The 12,090-nt window shown below is 36.1% G+C and overlaps 1 protein-coding gene across 2 annotated transcripts; it reads right to left on the reverse strand.

Annotated features, from left to right (window-relative positions):
- Window positions 1-6,096: 6,096 nt before the first annotated feature.
- Window positions 6,097-11,510, reverse strand: LOC117636837 (bifunctional riboflavin biosynthesis protein RIBA 1, chloroplastic). Of its 2 annotated transcripts, XM_034371533.1 has the most exons (7): window positions 11,289-11,510; window positions 9,817-10,210; window positions 9,485-9,706; window positions 8,621-8,943; window positions 8,066-8,195; window positions 7,463-7,759; window positions 6,097-6,844 (listed from the first exon to the last, which is right to left on the reverse strand). In XM_034371533.1, the coding sequence occupies exons 1-7, from the start codon at window positions 11,339-11,341 to the stop codon at window positions 6,575-6,577; spliced, it is 1,689 nt and encodes a 562-aa protein (XP_034227424.1). In that variant the 5' UTR covers window positions 11,342-11,510; the 3' UTR covers window positions 6,097-6,574. The 2 variants fall into 2 exon arrangements, with proteins under 2 accessions (XP_034227424.1, XP_034227425.1); XM_034371534.1 differs by lacking the exon at window positions 11,289-11,510 and having other exon boundaries at window positions 9,822-10,019.
- Window positions 11,511-12,090: the final 580 nt, after the last annotated feature.

Below are 12,090 nucleotides of genomic sequence, written 5' to 3' on the forward strand. Positions count from 1 at the left end.
ACAGTAACCGGGGTTGCTTTTTATTTTTCTCCTCCCTTCTTTTTCCCCCCAACATTTCTTCTTCCTCTCTTCTCTTGCAACAATCACTATAGCAACAACGACTGTTCGACTTCTCGGCCACCAATTGACGTCGTCGTGCACCAGTTGGCCGTGCCACCTACACGAGAAATGCTCCTCTTGTCCTCCTTTACAAAATCCGACCCAATTCGTTGACGGTGAGCTCAAATCGAAGTTGAGAAAAGGGTTAGGTTTTCCAGCGGTGTTCTAGCGTTTTCCAGCTATTCCGAAGGCCAAATCAGTCGACTGAGGTATGGGAATTCATCCCCACATTATGCTCTACCTATTTATGCAGTTAGTGAGGGTTATTTTTGGAGTTTTGGACATTGATTTAAATACCCATTTTGGGCAGATGGTTCCGGCCCTTTTTCACCTATGTCGGCCACTTTTTGGCCCGTGTCCAAGACCAAAAGTTGCTTCCTTTGTTAGTCCGATAGGTTTTGGCCGGTGGTTTGGAGATTTTCTGTCTTTAGAAAATCTCTCAAGACACCCACCGCTACAGATGGCAGATGGCAGCGTGTGGGCCACTTGGTGGAGGTTCTTAGAGTTCCAAAATACTCCTCATGTCGTCCCGAGCATGACGGTATGCTCGAATTAGCAATTGGATATTGTTTGACTATCGAACGGATATTACGCCTCTTAGGCGATATGGGTTCGATAGGTTCGGGCCTTCCGATTAGTCTCATTTTCAAATATGTCATTCCTCATATCTCTAAGTTGTGTAGGAACTAGTTGATCGAGAATCGGAGTCCCGAATACTCTGAATCAATGATTTTTATGGTTAAGTACTACGTTGACGTCTGATTGTGCGATCATGAGTGATCTGACCGCTTGATCAAGACCAAGCTCTCGAGATATGTTATGTAGACATGTTGGACTTATAGGAACTTTCGGACCGGAAATCATAGGTTGTGGGCCCCGCGGGCCCAATCGTTGGATCATGATGAGACTTCTAGGATGGGTTTAAATCATGGTTTTGGACCAATAGGAATCGTCGTATAAGAAATTGAGGTTATGGGCCCTACGAGCCCAGTTGACTTAGATAGTGGGCTTGGTCGGCTCGGCTGAGGCCATTTAGTAGTTGTAATTGTAATTGGATGTTTTAAAATGTTATTATACTGTGAGAGTTTTAGTAAATGTTTATGAATTATTATGCAATCACTTTTACTTTCCAAGCATGTTATATTATGTTTAATTGCGTGAAGTTGGGAATGGCTTGGATAACTGGGTTTTGGCATGAATAAGGAATTAATTAAATGCTTGATTATATGTCTATATTTAAATACATGCTCGGCAGCTTGAAATCGATGAATTATGGATACTAGTTTTCTCAATAGTATACTGTACATATTTGAATGTAGTTTGAGAACAGTTTTGAAAGATTATGCATGGTCAAATTCAAGTTAAGAAATGTTGGGATTGATCTCGTTTTAAAAAGGGATTTTTGGTTATCTATTTAAGAACTGATTTTGGAAAGTTGAGGAAGGATTTGGCAAATGGATTTGTGAATGTGGATTTATTGGAAAAAGAGTAATTTTATGATAAGTTTTGGAAAATGGTTTTCAAACACACCACAGGAGTACTCCCCCACCCCCCCCCCCCCCCTCCCTCCCAAGTTGCCTTCAGAACAGTCTAGTCATTTATGAAAATGCCCCACGAGGGACGCCTGAATCATGTGGTGCAAGGATTTGCTTTCTCAGGTTGATTATATCTTCCTGAGTTTCGGGCTAATCACTCGATTCTGCGAGGATATGCGTTCTTGGGCTGACGATGTGTCCCCCGAGTTCTGCAAGGATATGCATTCTCGGGTTGACCACGTGTCCCTCGAGTTCTGTGAGGATGTAACATATATGGTACTTAGAATTGAAGGAATACTATTGGAATTGACGGCATATGAGTGGGGGTATGCCTAGGTGGAGAGTATTTGAGTTTTGAGATGTTTTAAACTAAAATGGATCATTTTACCTTGGTACTTATTGGTGAAAGTTTTAATACATGTTTTCAGATTTATGAGATAAGGATTGAGAGTTTTCTAAGTTTTAAGGTATTTATACAATTCACAACTATTTTCTTAAGTGATGAGTTTGTTTTTACATGTGAAAGATTGAAGCATGTTTTATTCAAACCGTTGATATTAATGTTAAGGTTTCACGTGGCGAATGTTATTTTAATAATTTTCTCATTTTCCTACTTATCTGTGGGTGGAAGATTGTTCTAAAATCAATATCTTTTGCTTACGTTTCAACGGATTGATTAGAGTTTGAAGCTTTTGGTTTTAGGAAAGTGTGAAGAAATATTTAATTCATGTGCTTACATGTGGGTTGAACTTTTTTTTCTTGTATAAAGAACTACGTGTGGCTTGATCCCTCAGTAAAGGTACGTAGGCAACCTAGAGGCAGTCGCAAGTTTATGATTGGGTTGTTTTGTTTAGTTTTGTAAACTTGAATTTGCTGAATGCTTGGGAAATTATTTGAGTTTGTTGTGCAGGCAGATTTCTGGATTTTGAGCTTTTTCAAGGGAGAATCTGCCAGTTTTCCGGCATAAGTCAAACCCTAAAGCAGCTTTTGGATTAGGGCAAGAAGGGTATTTTGGTTATTTGTGCCCGATACCTACCAGGTATAGGACACGCAGGGGGTTCGACTCGGATTCCAAAGTGGAATTTGGGTCTGGTCCTGTCATAAGCTGCCTCACGTTATCTATTATGCAATCCGTACCTTAAATGATGTCCAACTTAATTATTCAACTACAGAAAAAGAGCTCATTGCTTTGATTTTGCTTTGGAGAAATTTCGATCCTATTGAGTTAGTTCCAAAGTGATTATTTACACTAACCATGCAGCCCTCAAATACTTGTTATAAAAATAAAAATAAAAAAGCAAAGCCGAGATTGATTAGATGGGTGCTTCTATTGCAAGAATTTGATTCGGAGATTGGTTCGAAAATGTTATAACATACCATTTGTCCAGATTAATTCACACTCATGATGAAGAAAATGATTTACTTCCTTTGCAAGAGATATTTCCGGATGAGAAACTCTTCACCATTAGTTCTACACTACCATGGTATGTAGACATAGTTAACTATCTCGCCTGTGGGGTAGTTCCGAAGGATTTTACATATCAACAAAGGAAAAAGTTTTTAGCTACTGTGAAGTACAACTTTTGGGATGATCTCTGCCTTTACAAGCACTATCCAGATTAGATTACTCGAAGATGTGTGCCTGCGGAGAAGCAAGGAAATATTTTGAAATTCTCTCATCATTATGCATGTGGAGGTCATTTTGGTCCCAAGAAAACTGCAACCAAAATTCTTCGAAGTGGTTTCTTATGACCAACATTGTTTAAAGATGCTTATCATTGGTGCCAAGCGTGTGATAAATGTCAAAGAGTTGGAAATTAGTCTTGTAGTAATGAAATGCCTCCAAAAAGTATCTTAATTGTGGAAGTATTTGATGTTTGGGGTATAGATTTCATGCAACCTTTCCCTTCATCTCATGGTAACCAATATATTTTAGTGGTTGTTGATTATGTATCTAAGTGGGTTGGAGCCATTGCGTCTCCAATAAACAAAGCCTCAGTTGTCACGAGTTTTCTTCAAGGAACCATTTTTCCCAAATTTGGAACTCCTAGAGATATAATCAGGGATAAGGGCACACATTTTATTAACCGTGCTTTTGCTTCTATGCTTACAAAATATAACATCGCTCATAGAGTTGCAACAGCCTATAACCTCTTCTAGAAAATACTGGAGTGTGAAGCGTACTGATGCATTATGGGCGTATTGAACAATCTTCAAGACTCCAATTGGCATATCCTATTTTCATTTAGTTTATGGGAAAGGGTTGCAATGGTGCAAACTAATCCTTACTCACATGTCAAATTAGAGCTCATATGTCTTTACTCACATGTCAAACTAGAACTCATAGATTGCAATTATGCAAACTAATCCTTAGACTTGAGACATCATAAATGTCTTGTGGCTATATTGTTTGTCTTTGAGGGTACCATACAGTTGTGTTGTAGGAGACATGACCTAAAAGTGTTTATCAGGACTCTAATAAAGTCATGGAGGCAATTGAATGTGCAATAAGGAATCTCTATTCTCAGTAAAGAGAAAGACTGCTCCAATGATACGAATGATCAAATCTCTACGCAGAGTAGTGGATAAGATTTGAAAGAAGAAGTCTTCAAATCTTACTAGGATAATCATATAAAGGAATAATTCGCATTAGGATATTCTACATTAGATTCCATTATCTAATAATGTGAATAAAGAATATTGTATGAGAGAATGATTCAATTTCACGATCATTCCAATTTGATTAGGTTCTTCCCTACACCTATTTAGCTCGGATAACCATGACATGTTGCTAGACGTCAACTATGGTTTGTGGAAGTCCTAAAAGGTTCAATCAAAATTGAGTTTCACTAACAGGAAGAATTAAATAGTGAGATTAACTCATTAACTCACAAGTCAACTCAGAGAAGTTGAGTCTACCCACTACCTTACTAAAAGGAACCTACAGATCGCACACCGAGAAATGTGATTAGAGGAACAAATGAAGAGAAAAGAAACTAGGAATCAAAAGTCAATGGTCAAAGTCAACATATTTGACCTAAGTAATTGACTGAGTCAAATAGTAAAACTATAAGTATAACTTTAATAGTTAAGTTATAATTCATAATTAAGAGTTAATTATGGAATTAACTTTGACATGAGGAATTGGATTGGGCGGCAAAATACCCAAAAGTCTATTGGCCCCAAGGATAAGTGTTGTATGACAACATAAATCTAAAAACCCAAGTCAAGCCACCTTTCCCACATGGCCAGCCATAGAGAGAGCTCTCTCTCCCTTTGTGTGCTTTTTCCTATAAAAGCTAAACTTGACTCAAAACCTAGTAAGGGAGCCCTCTCTCTCCCTTTATATGCTTTTTCCTATAAAAGCTAAACTTGACTCAAAACCTAGTAAGGGTTTTGACATTCCACTGTTGGGTTTTTTATGTGTGGGAGAGACATCCTCTCTCTCATATTCCTTATCCAAAAATTGGTCCAATCTAGAGGAAGTCTAGCATCTAAGTCTTCTAGGTTGATTTCTCTTTATCTCTAGTCCATTTTGGTGTGGTGAGGTAGAGGACTTCAATCTTGGAGTCTTGGGTTGAGGAGCTTGTAAGAAGAGGAAGAAAGAAACTTTTTTTCTTACAAAGGTGTTCATTCTTAGCTTGTCCAAAAAATAGTCTTCAAGGGTAAATCTTATCATTTCTTCTTTTCTTTTTTCTTTTTTTTTGTGCTCAAATAGACTAGATCATAAGATACTTGGGTTAAAACGAAAAATACTTAGTTCAACTAGAATAAGCATAATTAATCCATCATTATGAATGTTTATGTGTTATATGTTGTGACTAAATTCATTTTCAAGTCATGAGATGTGAATGTTTCCTTCAAATAAATAGCGATGGGTAAGAAGTCTTAGTAGAGATAGGGTTTGTTTCAGAATTTTGTATGCGCTTATCAAGGAAGAGCAGGGGACTATGTATCCTCTGGGATAGTAGCGTGGATGTTGAAATCTTACTGTATTAAGAAACCCTAAATTTTAATATCAACAAAAGTTGTTCACAGATGGTAACCTAGTACTTCATAAAATTGCAATCCGTAATCAATTTCAATTGTTTTATTGTTCAATTTCTAAAGGCAAGAAGATCCTTCACATTTTTACCCTCAACCGCAGGGCTGTTTTTTGGACGAAGAAATAGGCCAACTTAAAAAAAATTGTGATCAATTTTTATTTTTCAGGCTTAAAGAAGAAAAAGGGAAAATACCAACAATTAATTAATTAAAACACTTGAGAATTTTTCATTAACATAAGAACCGCATAAGAATGTTAGAATGTTTGAATTATTGAAATACAATACGTAAGGGCCCAACAAGAATGTTCATCAAATAAATTTATTTGATTGATCACTCAATTGAAAAGTTGTGTTGTATATGCATAGTCATTCGAAAATTTCAATAACGAAAAAGAAGGATCTAGAATTGTATACCATGCACAATCAATTAAAACTAACTACTCATTCTTGTGAGTTTTAATACATTAACCCTACAGATAGGCTTATTACATTTTCCTTTGAAATGATCGGTCAAGGATTCAATTCCTTTCAACGTAACAAAAATTACAAATTACGAAGTTTAAAAACAATGCTATATTTTGTAAATGCAGTGCATTCTTACACCTTGACCTTACTAAATTAATTCTAACAAATTCATAAGTCGCCAAAATAGTATATCTGCCTGTGCTACAACTTACAGAAAAAATGAAAAATGCTGCAGAATGCGCCTAGCATTACAATGCAGTTACAGAATTTTAATGAAATTTTGAACTAAGCTTGTGAGGAAGGCTCCCAATTTAGTTTGAGTCTTGAATCCAAAGAATTAATCAAATCATAGTAAGCTATGGGATGACAAGAAGACCTCTCTGCTACGCATCTCAGACGAACTGTGTCGGCATGGGCAGGTAACCAGGCTTATGAGCTTGAAATGACATCAGTTGTGGAATCAACATTCTGTTTCCCATTGCCAATAATAAGACTACTCAAGGGGCCACTAAATTCCGACCCATAGATGTGACCCATTTTTGCACGTTTAGTCTCTAAATACCTCTTGTTGTCCTTAGTAATGGGAGTTACTAATGGTATTCTGCCCGAAACTGTTAAACCATAACCCTTTAGCCCAACATACTTGGAAGGGTTGTTTGTCATCAGCTTCATTGTTCGAACACCAAGGTCCCTTAGTATCTGCAATGAATAAGCCAATAGTTCAGTTTTACCAAGAGAAAGGTACTCTTGAACATGCAAGTATTCGGGGTTTAAAAAGATAGTCACAGGATAAAGTTCACTGTTCTATGAAATAATAAAAAGATTCATTGAGGCAAATAGCATTTTCTCAACTAATTTACTGTAGGAATTCCTTAAAACTGAGTCTCTGAGAGTAAGTTTTTCCTTCAAACTTATAGAAACCAATATTCATTCAACTCTTGAATGCAATACGAAATCTATTATATGTTGCAGAACAAATGACTTGTCAATATTCATCATAACTACTCCTCTATATTAAAACTTTTGAAATCTTCAAATTTGAGTTTCAACTATCCAATATATTTAACAGAATTCATGCAAGATAAAGACCAATACTTAATTAAACAACAATATGATGAGATCCAAACTTCTATGGCTAATAAATTGTTTCGAAATATCAAAACTTAAGCATGTAATTAGAGGCCAGACAGAATCAACATTGATTGCCGAGCAATCGAAAGCTCAATACAGAAATCTCAGTTAATTTGTTACCAACTTGAAACAGTAATTCAGTCTACTTTCAAAATGCCTGTAAACAGAATTTCTACTAGGAAGTACCTGGGCACCAATGCCATATTCTCGTGAGTCAACAGGCAACCCCAAATCCTCATTGGCTTCAACTGTATCACGTCCAGCATCCTGTAGGTTATAAGCACGAAGCTTGTGACCCAAACCAATGCCCCTTCCTTCATGACCACGTAGATACACCAGGACACCCTTGCCGTTGGCCTCAATCTGCCGCATTGCAAGTGCAAGCTGTTTCCCACAGTCACATCTGGCCGATCCAAATATATCTCCTGTGAGACATTCTGAATGTACTCTCACTAGAACATCTTGTCCGTCCCCAATGTCACCCTGCTTATACCATAAACTTAGTTATAAATTAAACATTACTATAGTATTGAAAAGAAAAAGAAAAAGAAATTATGGATCCCACATTCAGGCGAAGGATCTAACAGGACCAGATTGGCCTAGGCTTCAGACATAATTTCATTCTGGTCATCAGGTAACTTTGCCTACCGGCTACACAACTATTTTTGGTATAAAAACTCTAGTATTCTAGTATTAAAAGTGAGTGCAACCAATAACTTTGTTTTACATTGTAACTGAGACAAACAAATTAAAAATAGATTGAATACCAACGTAACAAACAGTGCTTACCTTAACCATTGCAATATGTTCAATCCCATCTAAGATGGATCTATAACAGTGGGCTGTGAATGGTCCCCACATTGTAGGTATCCTTGCAGCACCAGAACGATCAACTAATTTGTCTCTCTTCCGCCTATACCTGCCATTGTCCGAGCACTGGATCAGTTAAGTCGTTTATGCTTTAATGAATATGCAACACCATAACAAAAAAGATGGAAGGTAAGTATAAAATTGAAAAGAAAATAGTCGATACATGCATATATTTATTTAAACATTGACCTGAAAAAAGAACAGGGATCAATGAATCTATGAGATGAGTTAAAGCATGAGATAAGATGTTTGTTCTTTATGAGCTATTGCATATAAAATATGCGCATGAATATATATTGCTTTGAAAATGCAGGTGAAATGTAGGCTTTCATCGAGCTATAAAACATTTAAAACCGCAGGTTAAATAATTCTAGCTATATTTAAAGTCGCAGGAGAAAATGTAGGCTTTCATGGAGCAACTGCAGTTAACTTAGTATACAGTAAATTTTGTCCAAAAGTGAGCAATAATTTTACCTTATTAAATCAGCAATGGACACAATTTTCAAATTCTCCCGCTGTGCAAATTGGCGAAGCTTTGGTAATCTAGCCATTGAACCATCATCATCAACAACCTCACACAAAACAGCAACGGGATCCAATCCAGCTAGCACGGTAAGATCAACAGATGCTTCAGTGTGTCCAGCTCTTTTCAAAACACCACCCTCTCTGTACTTCAGTGGAAATATATGACCTGGGCGGTTGAAATCATCAGGTTCTGAATCTCTAGAAGCAAGAGCTAAAACTGTTGTTGCCCTATCACTTGCAGATACCCCTGTGGTTGTACCATTTTTTGCATCCTAAAAAAGTTATTAACGCAAAATCAAAGTTGAGAAAGAGTTAGATAAGTACGCAAATGAAAACATCAACAACTAACTTACAAAACCTTCCATAAAGAACAACACTGCAATTGAGTCAACTGGAAATATTGTCAGTGGACAATTCAGGTAAATATCCTAAACAGGATAGTTTAAGCTTTTTAATGGGTTTGTTATTGTACTGACTGTTGTGGTCATTGATTTTCTAATATATGTTAGTACATTTAACATTCAAGTTCAAACCTATGATACATTGGCATATTTTCTAGCATATTCATTGTGAACAAACTGCGTTGTCTCAGCACTGTCTCTTCAGAAAGAGAACTAGCGTATTTTCATTGTTTTCTTTTCATGATAAGATAGGAGAGCTCAAATTTTAAAATTGCAGGTCTGCCCTGCTGAGATGAGGAATTAATCTATTGTAGCCTTAGAAATAAGAGATCAACATTAAGTCATGAAATTACAATATTGAAAGGAAAAGTTAAAATTTTCAAATAAAATGTCAAATAATAAGAATACTTACCACTGTCACAGTGAATGCTGTTCGAAGCTTCTCATCGTTATCCTTTTGTGTTACCATTAGAGGTAATTGCAACCTCTCCAGATCTTTTCCATCCATGCTCACGCACACTATTCCAGTGCTATGCTTCACGATAAAAGCCATAGCCTCAGGTGTTGCTAGTTGCGCTGCCATGATCAGATCTCCTTCATTTTCTCTGTCCTCATCGTCTACAACCACTACCATCTGCAATAGTAATTTCAATTACTCATGGAAATTTACTTCAAAAAAAGGTGGACAAACATAGAGTGCCATGCCACCATAAGACAAGAAAAAAAGCACATAAAATAAGCAACCTTTCCTTGGCGAATGTCTTCAATGGCCTCTGGGATGGAAGCAAATCCTTTTGTGGGGCAATCCAAATCAAATTCATCATTATCAACTGGAAAACCACTAGTTGTTGGAACAGTATCTGCTGAAAGTGTTCCAAATGCTACTGCATCCGGCTGTATCTCAATCCCAACTGACTGATCATCAATGAGAGTACTATTTGTCACTGCACCATTGCCGTTAGTATAAACAAGGTCACCCTCTTCAGACACCATTGTAGCTCTAATTCGAGAAACCCCCTTATTACTGAATGAAAATTTACTACCCATCTGGATCGAGGCTATACTAGACGTGTTCCCATTAGACAGAGAAAGATTCAGAGTATGCAACCCATTGAACAATTTAAAATTTTTGCATGCCCTACACAAAATAGAATGCCAATAAGTACCAAGAGATGAAAATAGTGGTAGAGAAAGTATACACGAAACATAGCAAAATGGTGGGAGTAGATTGTGTAGCTAAAACAAATAGTTGAAGAGATTAACTAGACAGGAACTTCTCAGCATATAAAATGTATTCGAACATCCTTTTATGCAGAGAACCAGTTGTTGAATAATCCAGGCCTTAAAATAAGTCTACCATAAATTAAAGTTTCTCCTAAGAGTTATGGCCCAAACAAGCATCAATTGTATTGCTTTGTTTATGAGATACGAAAAGAAAAAAAAAGAAAAAAGTAACATACACATGAATACTACAACTGTATTTACACTATTAAAAGGTTACATTAACGTAACAGTTGAAACGTTCAATCCTTAAAGGGCCCATTTGGTTATGTGTTCTGGCAAAAAGTGCAGTCCTCAGAGTTTATATCTCAAAACCAATCTTAGCAAAGCCTTTGAAAAAGTTTTTATTTGCAAGTATATCAGAAATGGGTAGAGCTTTATGATATTATCTAATTTTGTTTCCTTCAAATTGAGTGAAACCGCTGGACACAACAAATAGTCAAAATTTTGTTTTTTCTCAAAAGAAGGTTGTCCAAAACTATTTCCTAAGCAGACAAACAAAGCTGCCAAATTTTTTATTTATTTTGTAACTTCCATTATCTGAGCACTTAAAATTGTTAACTAATCGAAATGTTGGATCTGACCAACTAGAGAAAATTCCTACTCAGACACAACAACAATCACAAATAAGAGTTCTCTAAAAGGCAAATCATATGATATGATAAACATATGGTAAACCATGAAAAAATAAATAATAGCATGATGTATACAGCTAAAAACATAAATAAATAAAAGTCAAAGAATTAAGCAAAGCATTAGCATCTTGCCATAATCCAAGTCCACATTTGATGAGCAAATTTCAATCAAACAAGACATCTGTAGAAGATGTAAAGGAAAATAGCTACAAAACATCAAGAACACAAAAACCCAAATGGGTTTTAACTTAAAAGATTAATACAACAGATAAAAAGCTGAAGAAATGAAAGAAAGCTCACTGAGGTCGTGAAAGGGGAGTTGTAGAAGGGCATGAGACGTTGATGGAAGCCATGGGATTGTTGGAGAAGCCTTGCCAAAGCCCAAAATCAGACTCTTTTGAGACCTTCCCACTAAAACGGCTCCTTTAGATTATAGGATGAAAGAAGATGAAGCAAAACGAAGGAAGGTGGACAGGGAACAGATTATGAAGCAATGGCGATTTATATAGAAGGGAGAGGTTTGTTACTCGCGGGTGACGAAGCTTTGTCCCCAACCAATCAGAAAACAATAAACACATCACATGGTACGAACTTTCTTTTTCAATTGAATAAAGATGTTGATCTCCTCGTTGATAATAAAAAATGTATAAAATCCCTATAAAAAAAATTTTAAAGGCATGATAATATTGGAAAAATGACTCATCTATTTATTTTATTTTCGAATTTTTTTATTTACAAGCGATATTGAGTAAGGGAAGAATTGAACCTAAAACATCAAATGCATAAATAATTACTAGTCCTTTGTTTTTTTCAAGTTTTTAATATCAATAGTCTCTGAATTTGCTCTCAAGTTACATTTTAATACAAAAATGCGAATCAAACACAAATTCTTGGCTTACTCTTTATTTTATTTTATCCTAATATGTATAGTTGGTCACTCCGTGGTCAATATTGTGGGCTCACTTATTTTATTTTTTAATTATTAAAAGAAAAGGTGGATTCCATCCTGGGAGTCCCACAGTTTGTTTGGGAGTGATTTTTTTTTTTATTTTTTTTATTTTTTTTTTTTTTTAAAGCTTCTCCTAATGAAAGGGTCGATAAA

Source organism: Prunus dulcis, chromosome 8 (genome assembly GCF_902201215.1).
Source record: "Prunus dulcis chromosome 8, ALMONDv2, whole genome shotgun sequence".
NCBI lineage: Eukaryota > Viridiplantae > Streptophyta > Magnoliopsida > Rosales > Rosaceae > Prunus > Prunus dulcis.

What these genes read in the sequence shown, in the direction of transcription:
- LOC117636837 (XM_034371533.1), bottom strand. Translation starts at nt 11,341, where the DNA reads ATGGCTTCCATCAACGTCTCATGCCCTTCTACAACTCCCCTTTCACGA. An exon ending in CAGCATTCACTGTGACAGTG is followed by an intron (nt 8,944 to 9,484) that starts GTAAGTATTCTT and finishes TAACTTTTTTAG; the next exon opens with GATGCAAAAAATGGTACAAC. An exon ending in TCCATTGCTGATTTAATAAG is followed by an intron (nt 8,196 to 8,620) that starts GTAAAATTATTG and finishes GGACAATGGCAG; the next exon opens with GTATAGGCGGAAGAGAGACA.